The sequence below is a fragment of the Mizuhopecten yessoensis genome, unplaced genomic scaffold (assembly GCF_002113885.1).
Source record: "Mizuhopecten yessoensis strain PY_sf001 unplaced genomic scaffold, ASM211388v2 scaffold10921, whole genome shotgun sequence".
NCBI classification, from domain to species: domain Eukaryota; kingdom Metazoa; phylum Mollusca; class Bivalvia; order Pectinida; family Pectinidae; genus Mizuhopecten; species Mizuhopecten yessoensis.
Window position 1 is genome coordinate 210,781 of NW_018408788.1, and position 14,877 is coordinate 225,657.

Consider the following 14,877-nt stretch of genomic DNA (forward strand, 5'->3'; position numbering starts at 1 on the left):
AGGCTCATTTCCGTCTGGGTTACCTTTGCTGAATTTTGCTAATATTTCCTGCTAACTCTGTGAGTAGCGAGTAAGTAGTACGTATGAAAAATAAAGGACTCTTTAAGCCCTTCTCTATATGTTAACAATATGACGATTTTCCACAAAGCTCAGTGAAGCGGAGCAATGAATCACCGCTTAACACACATTTGTGTCCGATACACATGTTTATGCTAATTCAAATAACGACCCATTCCCTTTTCACGTGTCCAGGGCGTGTGTATAAAATCCCCACCGTCTTCTTATGAATGGCTCACAAAACACTAAGTGTACTATATATATATACACACAAACTGTTGGAATTACTTCTTTGCCCCATATATATATATATACATATAGCAATAAATAGTGTTTAATGTCCATGTAACGGTAAAAATATAAATAAAACAAAACACGAAGACTAGTATATACTGGTGTTGGTGTTTTGTATATAGTTATACCAAAAACAGAAAGCATAGTCGGCTTGGTAAAAAGTTGATAATTTTAACAAACGGTTATTTTCCTTCTCCCCTCGGAAGCTACATAATATGTGTTCCAAATTTAAAACCATTGTAAGTAAGCATGTCTAAAAATGAAATTAATCAATATATTTACGAGATAAAGGTATGATAGTTTGTATTAAACATGTTCCTTCACATCAAGCTGACAATGCGTTTTTTCCGTTATGTATTGCATCAGCTTTTCATATCCTCGATCTCCATACGACCTGCGGTTGCATCACCGGCTACGTACACATGTACTAGTACGCAAACAGGGGGTATAAAAGCCCGGCTAAAATTTCATCATCAGTTTGACGGTGACCAGCTGATCGAGAGGGGAAAGAAACAACTTCGTTTCAGAAACGTGTACAGAGCTCGCATTTTCCGAAGAGTAAATTAAGGTAAGTCAGTCTTCATTATACATATACATTAAATACATAAGGGTCTCGCAGTATTGAAAATCTCTAATTTACTGATCAGATATATAAATTCGTAATACATACATGTCCTGCCTTTTTATTGATGTGTAATTTTGTACGAACATTTGTGTAGCTACATGCACAATATATCATGAAACATACATGTTTCCAATAACTGTACCGTTTGCACTTATGCAGTTTTAACAATGTTAAAATACATCTATTGTTCTGTACGTGTATAGTAATAGAAAGTTGGACACGGTATTAAATACTGGAAATAAACTAACCAGATTTATTTATATATAAATAATGTATAAATGCAGCGACAGGTAGCCCCGTATAGGCGTATACTGACCTTAAAGCACGTTGACTTTAATTAATTGGGTTCGCTGGTTCGATGAACTTCATATATAATACAATACCAACACAAAGCCAATGCAGATTTTACTTTCCCCAATGATCCCCAAGCTGTGAGCGTTATGTGTGCTCATATAGATCTCTGTGTCAGTGTGAAAATAACGGAAATAAATAATCTAAGTCGGAGTTAGAGTGACAGAAAATTAATGCCGTGTTCCTGTAGATTCATTAACATATTTCTAGCGGATGTGTATAGATGTACGTACGTAAAGCTATTTATATATATATATACCGAGTTTTTTAAACATCGAATAATTTCCTTTCTACACGTATAAGAACTACCCTTACAGTATAAACCCATTTTATCTATTTATCGATCTGTCTGATTTCATTTCGAAACCATATCAATGATCAGAAGTTGTAACTATACGTTACTTGAGACGCACCTTTTCAATGTGCACACATACATATACGAATAGGAATTCGTAGCAGGTGTAGATATAGATATGCAATCATTAATAATATCCCGGTCGATTTCCATTTAATTAGCAACAAGAGAAAATAGCCCAATCTTATTGTTCCCATATTAAGTTTGACGGGGAAGATGCCGATATAAGCTGGCAGCCGATACATGTAGCCGGGGGCAGAGATCAAATTTCACACTGCATGATCCACAGACAGTTCTGTTTGATCACTCCAGACATGGTCACTTTGTAAAGTAACTAAAGTACGTTATGTAAGACCAGACATTGTTGAACAACGAGTCCCACAAGAGTCAACAAACTTGAGATCCACATGAGACATCAATGAGTTAGACGTAATGGCGGCTAGAACGTATGTGATACTGTACAATGTACATGAATGGGCCATTCTGTGCTTATTTGTACGAATGTTAATATCCCGAACAGTGATTCAATCATGATTGTAAACAAAAAAGTAAGATATACGTGATTATACCTGGGGTTTAACATAAATAGAATCTATTGAATTTTAGAATATTTCATGATCAGAGAATCACATTCACGAGAGCCGGACCAGTTTCCGCTGTAGAGCAGAGAAGCAGGGATAATCACTAACGCGTGTCGGTTACTGATCCGTGTTATACGATATAGTTTCTAAACATGTTCTTCAGGTTGGTAGGTATGGATTATGAGAAGTTATACGATAGTGTATCATACATAACCGTAGGTCGATCTAGGTCATGAATGTCACCCTTGACATTTTCATTAAGAAATGAAAGCGTAACGGTAGCTTTCAATATCCCCATTAAGATGATAATTAGCAATAATAATATACAACATTTGATATAGCGTCCTATCCAGCTAGCATAAGCCACTCTATAGCACTTTACAGTACATATATACAATTAATTCAACTAATTGAATGCTACAACACAGAAACCGCAACATCCACCCAGACCAATTTACGGTATACTCCACCTGGGTTGTTGGAGTTGTGCGAGTTGTGTGGGTAGGAGAAAAATACTTTCTCTGAATATCCATGCGTACGACGACTTCGGGAATTCGTAACAGAAAAAGGACATAGACCGACTAGAAGGGATAAAGCGACGTGCCGCTCGCTTTGAGTGCAATGATTACAGTATACGTAGCGTATCCAACATGACGGAGGAACTTAAATGGCAACCGCTATCCGAACGCAGACGAGACCAGCGTTTAGTGTTACTTTACAAAATAGTGCACGGCCTCGTGGCCATACCCGTTGACTCGCTATTCCAGTTTAATACCAGACCATCTGGAACACAGCACAGTAAATCCATCAACGTGCTTAGTTGTAACACCGACATGTATAACAAATCATTTGTACCAGCTACCATAAAAGACTGGAATGCACTACCATCGCGCATAATCAACTGTAAAACTACTGAACAGTTTAAGGCCACTATTGCGACCAAAAGTGACTAAGATTGATATAGCGCACTCACTCACCCCGGATAGACTTTGCTCACTAGTGAGTTAATTTCCAGTACAAATACAGATACAGAAACGGAGTACTAAAGTAACACTCTATCAAAAAGTAGCTATATAGTATATAATGAAAATGTATTTGACGAACAACTATGACGCACGGTATCCCTGTGGCATTATTTAAGCCATATATTAACAGTGAGAACCCATTAATGACACGTTATCATTGGGTCGATGCTGTGATGCAGTAGCTGGAAACACCGTCAGTCTCGCAAAATCGCGAATTAAACTACTTGCGGCTATATATAACAGATACTGTGTTTTAACTATATATTTAATTCGTTTTATTCATAGAAATATGCCTCTTTTATACTTAAAACTCCTCTATTTAATTTAAAGATATCTTTAATATTCTTGTAACCCCTCTTTTGGTATATGTTTGATGATAAGCTGGCTTGCCATCAAAAACCTGGAGAATATTGCGGTGATGTGTGAAATCAAGATCTTTGCGATACAAGGCTCTATGTAAATGTCAATGACACTACAACGAACGTCCATTGGGATGGGAGCCCTCCAAACTGCATCCATTTTCGACACTACAAGAACTTATATGATATAATAACAAAATATCATAAAAACAGTGTTTTTTGTTTGCATCTTAGAAAATCCCTTGACGAATTCAGCTTTCACAAATAGATACTTTTGACCTTAAACTCAACTGTTACCAGACTGAAATGAAACAAGTTGGAAAAAGTGTCAAGTTGAACAACGAATACACAACTTCAGTCGCTTACTACATTTACTTTCAGATATCAACGTCATCAATATGTGTGGTATATGGGCAGTATTCGGAAGTGATGACGACATTGCAGATCAATGCAATGCTGCACACAAAATTGGCCACAGAGGTCCAGATGCCTTCCGAATAGAAAGTATCAACCATTTTCCATCGTGTTGTCTCGGATTCCATCGACTCGCCATTGTAGATGATTTACAAGGAATGCAGCCCATGCGTGTGTTCAAATATCCCCATATATGGCTTATCTACAACGGAGAAATCTACAACCACAAATTGGTAAGTTTTACTTTTGTTCTGTAACGTTGACTGGATCCTTTTGGTGTGTTTGTGTTTTACACCCTATTAAACAGCTATGGTAATTTAAGGACGTGCAAGGATTTGGTGGTGGAGGAAAGCTGGAGTTCCCGGAGGAAAAAATACCGACCTACGGCCAGTACCTGGCGTCTACCCGACGTAGCAGTCTCGAACCCGCGACCAAGATGTGGAGGGCCACTGGTAGTAGAATGTCACACGCCTTAACCAATTGGCCACCGTGGACTGGATACTCAAGTGCTGAAAAACAACATTTATATTCAGCGACGGTTATATTTTTTCGTAACAGCTGGTATATCTGTTAATGTATCTGAAGCGAACTTATGCTCTTTTTCATGTGGAACTGCTTAAGGCTAGTTTTGTTGCTTTTGGAGAAAACTCAATATTAACAAACAGAAGTAATTTATTGTTACCAAGAAAATCATTAATTGGTTAAAGTTTATGGCACATCATGTTGCTTATCTCTTGGGATATGAAACTTTTCCCTACAAATTGTCACAATTCGTGAGAATTTGTGGTCTGCTTTTGACCGTTGTTCAAATAATCAGTTGTTACAATTTCCAGTTTTTTGTTAATATTTTGTTACTGTTGTTTCATTTTGTGGTCTCTATTTGCATGTTTACCATTGTTTGTGGCGGTAACACAAAGCGCTTTAATTAATATGTAACACTTATATTCGAAAACAGCTACAGGAGGAATTTGATTTCCACTACGCCACTAAATGTGACGGAGAGTCCATCATCCACCTTTACGCCCAGGGCGGGATAGAGTACGCTGCTAAACATTTGGACGGAGTGTTCGCCTTCTGTCTCCTAGACACGGCCAACAGGAAGGTTTACCTGGGCAGGGATACATTCGGGGTCAGGCCCTCTTTCCGACTGACTACCGAAAGTGGCTTTCTCGCCGTATGCTCCGAGGCAAAAGGTAAAGGAATACAAACTACTTTGATAAGCGTCAAACTTACGTTGGATCAAGTGGCAAAATATCAAGGTTTTATCGGAATCGCCAAAGTCAATTTTAGACGGTTAATTTATTTTTGTTTTGGTGTTACCCTGGTTTATGCCGATTTCTTTTTCCAGATGAGCGAAGCTCTTGTCTTTGTGTATTGATGCTATGGTGTGTATTTTAAACGCATTCAGCTGAGTATAGTTCATTGATTGTGTCTATTTGATGAGCCCGAGTGTGCAGTCGTTAACTCGTTAATCTCCAGTTTGATATGCATTTTCAGTAGTCTTTATTAGAGTTGAAAAGGTCGGCCTATCACACGTCTGTTTTGCTTGACTATTATTGACTGTGGGCTGTAGTACTCACAGAAATCAATTTATCTAGACTACACTTCATTATATAAGTATAAGAACGACTACTCTGTCTATTAAAAACGTGATGTTGATAATGATAATAATGAAAAGTAAATGTGAATTATGCATTATTAAGGTTAATGTTTGTAAATTCTATTAAAATCATTGTTGTTTTAGGATTGATGTCAATGATGGGAGATAAATCCACTGCCTCTCTAGAATCATTCCTACCCGGACACGTGGAAACGTACGATCTCGACTCTATAGGACGAGCCACGTTTGTAGAACGGACGAAGTTCCATAAAATAGGGGACGCCCCGGCATACAAAACAGTGGCAAACCCTATAGGTAGGACTCATCAGAAATCATAAACCCGTCAGTAGCCAACCCTATAGGTAGGACATATCAGAAATCATAAACCGGTCAGTAGTCAACCCTATCGGTAGGACTCATCAGAAATCATAAACCCGTCAGTAGTCAACCTTATAGGTAGGACATATCAGAAATCATAAACCCGTCAGTAGTCAACCCTATAAGTAGGACATATCAGAAATCATAAACCCGTCAGTAGCCAACCTTATAGGTAGGACATATCAGAAATCATAAACCGGTCAGTAGCCAATCCTATAGGTAGGACTTATCAGAAATCATAAACCCGTCAGTAGCCAACCCTATAGGTAGGACTTATCAGAAATCGTAAACCCGTCAGTAGCCAATCCTTTGTATAGGATTCACCAGAAATCATAGAACTGTTATGTTGCTCACTAAGGCCGAAGGTATTCGCTCACAATGACGAATTGTGATGCTTTTTAAAAGTAGTTATAACATAATAAACTGTTCCTTAGTTATTCAATTTACAATTTGTTTTTTAGCATTTTTTATATGATAATTAATCAAAATCACTTAAAATTACAATGCTAAAACCTACATGACCCCCCATTAAATACAAAGAAAATGCTAGGATTAGGTAAACAATTACTACACTGTCAAACCACTATCATTATCCTACTGTTTTTCAAGCGTGCATGAATGAACAAAACATCATGTCATATCTGGTATTTAAACGTGGTTCTTATCACTCTTTATAAATGTCATGTACCATTATCAATGCTGTATAGTAATTCATACTTAATTTGATGTAACAATAAGTGTTAGACTATTTTTTTATTATAATAGATAACGATGTAAAGTCCAGCATCAGGACCCTGTTTGAGGGCGCTGTAAAGAAGAGGATGATGGCAGATCGTCGTATTGGATGTCTACTATCAGGTTAGTTTGTAAATCGTTTAACGAGTTGTTTTTCATTAAATGAACAGTATCAACGCCATGTTGTTATGAAAACATAAAGATACTGAGTCAGCTAACTACGGTCCTATGCTAGTATGGTGATTTTATTTTAAGTGGTTGTCATAATGTATTTCTTTAAAGTAAGCGCAGAAAGCTTCAAAATATTATAACTGCTAGGTTTTAAACAGTACATATACGAAAGTAACCATATTCACTTCCAATTTATCTTTGTATTTTAACACTGTTTTTCTCGAATAGTAGCACTATGTTGAACCTAGTAGATCGACATCCTCGGAATATTCCAATGGGATTTGCTTACTTACGTTCTCTGCACCCCTGGACTATGCCATAGAAAAAACGAATGCTCAGTGTGCGCCACCTTGTGGATGAAACCTGAAGACAAGTTCGATCCTTTGATGTGAAAACAAATCTCGCGGTTACCCAACGGTAAAATTGACTGGCTTGAAAGTCTAATGTGTGTCGCTCCTCTGTAATCTTCAATGGACAGGTATCAGTCCAGCGATCGGTCTGTTTTTTTCCACCTGAGACCAATCAAATAGCTATCCGCGTGCCTTCAATTTTGTTATAACATATTCCATGGGTGCAGAGGGCGGCGCAAGTTAGCATAACCCCTGAAGTATCGAGCTGGTAGATCGGCTGATATTTGAATCACCTTATTCGATTCTCCTCTAATCCAAGCAGCAATGGCGGTTAGTAAGCTACACCTGCTTTAGGTCGCTGAAAAGAGCAGCATAACTTCCGGGGAAAAATGAAAAATAATACAGATGAAATAAACAACCATGAGGCCCATGGGCCATATCGGTCACGTTCGTAGTAATATACGTAGTTATTTTTCTAGTGTTAAGGAATATTTGTATCCATTCTAAAATCATGATTTCAAAACTCACTAATATAAAAAAATACTGAAGCGAAACATTAATTTGGATAAATAATGTTGGATGAATTATACGTAAAACAATAATAGAATTATACGTCACAACTAAATAAAGGATTTGATATAGGAAGAAGCCTTCATAACTAATTATAAAAACTATTGAAAAGATAAATAACTTATTTAATATGAACAAAAAAAATGTCAAAACCCCAATTTCTACATCTATTGTTTACCTCACATAAACTCCAGTAAACAATCTATTGTGTAACCTCAAGATGCTCTTAACTCTCAGTTTCATATATATATTTTTTACTTTCACGTTACAGGTGGACTAGACTCGAGTTTGGTGGCAGCAACGTTAGTAAAATTAGCTAAAGAACGAGATATAAAATACCCTGTACAGACGTTCTCTATAGGGATGGAGGGCAGTCCCGATCTGTTAGCAGCAAGGAAGGTAACTGACCGTAATTCAAAACATTATGTTTGCGTATATCTATTGCCTGCCAACATGTTGTTCGTGTGGAAATCTCGAAGAATTAACAGTCAAAATACTCTGTCAATTGTTTAGTTGTTTGGTTTCACGGTATACTTCTATTTCAAATTAATGCGAAAATAAAGATTTACAGTTATATGCGAATAAAAGTCAACATCAATAAATATATTTACACCAATAACAAAATAAAAATAAAGAGCTTCTTTACAAAAAAAACTACTATGTAAGGATTCTTAAAAGTATTAACAAGTACTTTGTGTATGTTCCAAAAACATACTTGTATGTATGTATTGGCATAATGTATGTTTCTCAAGCAAATGATTACCAAATGATTTAATATTTGAGAGCATTAACTAAGTCATATTTATAATGCTTATATAAATGGGGTACACATTCCATGTATTTGATACTACAATAAATTAATGGGGAAAATTCCTGTAACACCGTAAACAACAGCTTTTTCATCACAACTTCCATAAATAAGGCGATTTATATTTAGTGCATTTTCGCTCAGCATAAGCTTTGCACAGTTAAAAATATATGAACATATATCTTAAATACTTAGTCCGGTAAATTAATGTGTTTCACGAATATTTGTTTTACATTGCGAAACTGTTGTTATTAAATAACCCCTTTTTAGAGATCATTACAAATTTATTTAATGTAATCACACACACTAAGCCAACACAAAACTTTAATGTCGTTTTATTTTTGTTTTTTTAAATATGATGTTCTTTCGTACAAGGTGGCCAAACACCTGGAAACCGAACACCACGAAATAGTTTTCACACCTGAGGAAGGGATCGCCGCAATTAAAGACGTTATTTATCACCTAGAGAGTTATGACATCACAACCGTAAGGGCATCTGTCGGTGAGTGTTTCTCTGTATAATCCACATATGAGAATCTAACTACAGTGAAAACTCGTTAATTCAGCTATTGGAAAACGTTTTGTTTGATAGGGTTCAACGTTCTATGAACAGGTAAGGTCCATGCATGTGATTCTGCAAATCAATTTTGGTTCCTTATATGTCCCTGTAGCAGAGGACACTGAAGAAACCCTCCGATTCCGCAGTGGGGGATGGCACATTAGTCGCTTTTTACGATATGCAGTTAGATACAGCAGGTCTTTTCTTTCCCTGAACCAGCAGGAAAGATTGGAGAAAAACTAGCATGTTCTAGATTTAAAAAACTGGATTAGCAGCGTGTCAGCCAAATATGGGGAGGCTAGAATAACAAAGTGAAAGTATGTCTTAAATATTGTCTTTATACTATACAGGGATGTACCTGGTAAGTAAATACATTAAACAGAAGACGGATACAACAGTCATTTTGTCTGGAGAGGGAGCAGACGAGATTGCACAAGGCTACATATACTTTCATAAAGCGCCCTCTGCCGAGGACGGGGACGAGGAGAGCAGACGGCTCTGTAAAGACCTGTATATGTATGATGTACTCAGAGGAGACAGGACGACATCGGCTTGGGGGTAAGGGATTAAGTTCCCAATAATATTTCTATAAAGATGAGATAAGTAGATCGAATTGAATTTCAGAAATAAGTTTCTCTATAAAAACATTTGGGAGCAAAATGTCGGCGTTTGTTTATTGTTGCTAACTTTTCAGTGTCCAAACAAAACTGAAAAATAGACGGTTGTAAAAAGAATACATGAAAAGTCGGAAGTATTTAAAACTATGTAAATAAAAACAGCAAACAAACTGGTTGTAAAACACGACATCATATCTTTTTGTACAGATCAATTGAATGATAATATATATATGGTACATCTCTACGTGTTTCACATAAACCATCATTAGGTTGAAATGTAATAACTTACATGTATTATTAATTTCTTTCGATCCTTTATGTTGCCATTATGTAATGTTTTACTGTTGTATATATAAATATATATTTGTTTCGCTGTAACATGCGTTCCTCGACGTAAATATCAGTTCCAGATATATATTTCTGAGCCGAAGTGCATGCTAGGTGAATACGCAATGTCAATATTACAATTTGAACGAAAAATATAATTATATAACATTTCTTGTAATGAAACACCAAAATTCTTGTTTCAGACTTGAGATACGAGTACCCTTCCTTGATCACCGATTCAGCAGTTACTACCTCTCTTTAGAACCTACAATGAAGGCGCCCAAGAATGGAATAGAAAAGCATTTGCTGCGGTCTGCCTTTGAAAAAACAGGTTTACTTCCGGCAGAGATTCTTTGGCGGCCCAAAGAGGCCTTTAGCGACGGCGTGTCCTCTCAGACAAGGTCATGGTACGAGGTCCTACAAGACTTTGTTGATGAACAGGTAAGCGTTTTACTGAGTTATTATTAATATCAATATTGTGTAGACATATCATGATTATCATTGATATATATCATTTAATAAATATATTAATTATAACTTCATGATTTATTTGAATGGGGAAAAGTGTCTTGATATGATATCTATATTAAAGACATCTTGTCAGATGCCACAAATTGTACGGCAAATGCTTAAATTTCAAAAAAAGGATTCGTGATATGTTTTCGTTTTTTTCTTCGGTTCATTGTCCTTTACAGCTGTTTGTGGTGTGTCCGTGGTACTTAATGTAGTCATTTATGATACTTGGTGTTGTTTGTTGACCCCGTGGTTTCAGATCACTTATTTTCTGTATTTCATTATTTTCTGTATTTCATTTGTTTCTTCCGCTTGTTTGTCCCTTTTGTCATATTCCTGAGGTTGCGGCCTTTGTAATATATCAAAAGTGAAACAATACAACAAGTGCTGGGATGTACATGTAAAAATCTTACTGAAACAACCATTCTATTACACAATAGAAAAATACATTCTGTAAAAACCCTTATATTGGTGGATCCAAATTCTAGCGAATTATCGAATTTTAGCAGGCTTGCCAATTGATAAATATGAGTGTTCACAGTATACATGTATATCCAATAGAAAACATTAAACAGAATCTTTAATTATGGCAATCATAAATTAGCGAAATGCTTAAAGCAAGAAAACCACTGACATTATTATATCGCTAAAAATGTTTGTTTACAGTATACTGCAGTGTTTGTTGGAACAATCCTTTATAATCTGTAATTCAATATAATCTGTTCTTAATTTTGACAGATAAACGACACAGAACTGGAAGAGAGTAGTCATCGTTATCCACACAACCCTCCCCGCAGTAAGGAGGCTCTATACTACAGACGAGTATTTGAGAAGTCCTATACAGGACAAGGTCATTTAATACCGTACTACTGGATGCCCAAGTGGTCAACATCTTCAGATCCCTCAGCCAGGACACTCAAACACTACAAACAGTGACGTCATCAATAATTGCCTAGAATCAACATAAATGTGATTTTCAGGAAAAGGAAAATTGTAATAATCTTTAATATCGATTATGTCATTTTTTTTCAATTTCCTTGTCGCATAATGAAAATTGGAGCCGGTGATCAATGTATAGCCAGTAGAGCAGACTCAAAAGTTTGTATGTCTTACCATCGTTCAGAGGTTTACTTTAGTTAAACCATACATATTTAAGATATATGGCAAACTCGCTTTTCCGATAATATGGAAAACGTTCTTCTTGACAAATGAAGCATCGAGAAATATTTGTATACACTTTGGAAACAAACCTTCCAGATTATCGTGGAAATTTTGTGTAAGTGCATATTTTTAATTACAGTGAGTCTAGAGACTTTTTCACGATGTAGAATCGTTATAATTTTAATACGAATCTCAGTTTTATAATTTCAGGGTGTACACAAACCACAGCAATAAATGAACTTTTCAGTATTATATCTATTAGCAAAACGCATTCATTTTATTGATTCAATTTTGAACATATTCATATTTTATTTTCTGATTAGTCGTAGGTATTTTCGATTATGATAGAAAAGTATCATTCTGGTTATCGGCAAAATAACTTACTTATGAAGGGACTCATTTTGCACATTTCACATTTACTTTCTCGAATGTATATTGCAGCGATTATGTTTTAATCCAATAGCTTCTTCGTCTGCATTTTAAAGTAGAATAAATTTATTTTCAATATTTCAAAATGTAATACCTAGATATTTAATAAGAGATCGACTTCCTTCGTTTATAAGTGCAAAACAAAACCACTTCAAAATGCGAGTTATTTAAAATAATAGAGTTACATCCTGGGATGATATATTTGAAATATCATTATATTTCTTATGTTGTTGAAACTTATTAAAAAGATTAAAATACATTGATTTATTGTTTTGAGTTGTTTGTAAATACATTTCGTAGTCCAATTTGCTAACGGATGTTCATCTGTATGTAATGCATTTCAAAACCAGTCCTTTTAAAACACTTTGTTCATATTTTCACTTGCTTATTTTTCGATTAATGAATTTAAATAAAAGGCATTAATCTTCAGTATGATAAATGTATCATTGAATGACTAAAGGCAACCCATGACTTTATTTGTCTGTTTTTCTATTACTTCCAGAGATGTATGTATGTGGCTCTTGAAACCGCTGCAATTACACAAACAATATAATTTATCATGTCTTGTTGAGAAAAGTTCATCTTGTTATTCAATTTCTAACAAAAGTTTAAACTATCCAGATTTCCTCAAAATATAATACATTCATTTCATTAAAAAAAAATTCAATCAGTGTAATGGGAATCAGGCAACAGGCTACATTTGCATATTCATTTTCCTTGTGTATATATATATAGTTTAAATGCTTTTTAGTTTGGTTTACTATTTTGTTTAACGTCTTATTAACATTTATTTAAGGACGTGCCTCCATGTGTGTAGTGTATGCGTACTTGCGTGTGTGTATGCAGGAGACCGGTTATGTTAGTGTGCTTGCCTCCTTGTGATAAAGCGGATCTGATGCCGACTTTATGGTGCTATCTCACTGAAATACCATGCTGAAGGCACCCAGCACAGCATTCCGCCCGGTCACATTATACTAACAACGGATGAACCAGTTTTTGCCATTCCCCTTAATGCTGAACGTTAAGCAGAGAATAACAACTACCATTTTTAAGGATTTTGGTATGTCCCGGCCTCGGAACAGAACCCATTGCCTTTCTCACCTGGGCGAATGCTCAAATTTCAAGCCAAAAGTGAGGTGTTTCCAAGCAAGGAGCTAGGAAATAAAAGGTAGTTAGAAGTACAAAGAAAGATAAAGATTCCAAATATTGCAATGGGTACAGCAGATTTATTTTGGTCGCTTTTGTGTCCCCAAATAGAAGACACCAAAGCAAATCCCAAATTCTGCAGAGGTTCCAACATTAGTCGCCTCATAAGAAACATGCAGTGGGTAACAGCAGGTGTATTCTTTTACCGATTCCCTCGGTAACAAGGTTTATATTCATTATCTCTAAATGAAATATATAACGAAGTCACTACCTTTTGCTATCAAAGGTTTATTCTCTTTACATTATGCAAATATAGATTTTTAAATTAATTGCTCAACTGCAATTTGCCCACATCACATATAGTTTTTCTTCCATCTTTTTCTACAAAAGTATATATAACTCAAAGATTTAATGTATGACAAAATGTAACAAAATATTTATGGATACCCAAAAAGTCATAAAATCAATAAGTATTGAATGCATTAAGCGTACCATGTACATTGTAGTACCCGTTCAGGTAAAAGCTCAATCATATCCTTTTTTTAATTTCATTTATTTATAGCTTTTCAAAGCAAAAGTTATCACTGTAAAGGTAATAATACAAACCAAAATGATCAGCTTAGCTTGTTACAAACTGTGAAAAGTAATGTGTATAAGTACTCTTATACCTCTTACCAAATATCATCCCCACAAAACATGTTTTTGTAATTGTGCCAGCTCAACCGACCAAAATAATATAGTTTAACTTAAATTACGATGTAATCTGGAACCCAACGAACCGCGAAATTGTGAACAACTCATTGACAGGGGACTAAATACAGAAACCGATTACTCCAAACTGAAATAGTTGTATTCTTGGCAATCAGATATCGAAGTCCTCGCTAATCCATTTTTAATGTTTATTCCCAGTAAGACATGTTTATAATGGACTCATTTATAATTATATCCCGCGGAGAAAAAATCGAGTCTTTAAATTGTATAATATCTTATTTTGTTAAAACATGTAAATGGGGTGAAAGGCGAGTTCGTTATCAACTGCGCCACCCGACCACCAATAGTGACCTAAGTAAATCAGCTAAACACTTTTGCCTCTAGTCTTTCCTCAGTTTCTAAAATGTTCCTGCTGAAACATCCGTCTTCATAGTGTCTGAGTAAAAGACGTTAATACCTATACAAAAATACAAACGTTTTAGGAAACCATGAAGGACTCTATATTCCACCCGTTTGGCTAGAACATCAACACATCTTGAGATACTTTGTCAGCGTTATATATGTTTGCTTCCAAAGACAGGACGGCACCAATAAACTATGTTTACGTCATGCTAAGGCTTATACGTCTTTTCCGTTTCCCTCTGAATCTGCCAATTTTCACTGTGGGTCTAAAAATGAAAAATCATTTTACATGCTCTTGCAGCTCAGAACTGATGTATATACTCATAACACGTATCAAAA

The 14,877-nt window shown here is 35.7% G+C and overlaps 1 protein-coding gene across 2 annotated transcripts; it reads left to right on the plus strand.

Annotated features, from left to right (window-relative positions):
- The first annotated feature begins 762 nt into the window (after positions 1-762).
- LOC110463724 (asparagine synthetase [glutamine-hydrolyzing]-like) lies at positions 763-11,647 on the plus strand. Of its 2 annotated transcripts, none has more exons than XM_021518545.1 (10): positions 763-919; positions 4,029-4,294; positions 5,017-5,254; positions 5,806-5,976; positions 6,805-6,897; positions 8,137-8,264; positions 9,049-9,175; positions 9,583-9,790; positions 10,380-10,617; positions 11,428-11,647. In XM_021518545.1, the coding sequence occupies exons 2-10, from the start codon at positions 4,046-4,048 to the stop codon at positions 11,623-11,625; spliced, it is 1,650 nt and encodes a 549-aa protein (XP_021374220.1). In that variant the 5' UTR covers positions 763-919; positions 4,029-4,045; the 3' UTR covers positions 11,626-11,647. The 2 variants fall into 2 exon arrangements, with proteins under 2 accessions (XP_021374220.1, XP_021374219.1); XM_021518544.1 differs by having other exon boundaries at positions 764-913; positions 4,027-4,294.
- Positions 11,648-14,877: the final 3,230 nt, after the last annotated feature.

Bases quoted from the DNA above. Each gene is read 5' to 3' on its own strand.
- LOC110463724 (XM_021518545.1), top strand. From the start codon at position 4,046: ATGTGTGGTATATGGGCAGTATTCGGAAGTGATGACGACATTGCAGAT. The intron at 4,295-5,016 runs GTAAGTTTTACT...ATTCGAAAACAG, and splicing joins AAATCTACAACCACAAATTG to CTACAGGAGGAATTTGATTT. The intron at 8,265-9,048 runs GTAACTGACCGT...CTTTCGTACAAG, and splicing joins ATCTGTTAGCAGCAAGGAAG to GTGGCCAAACACCTGGAAAC.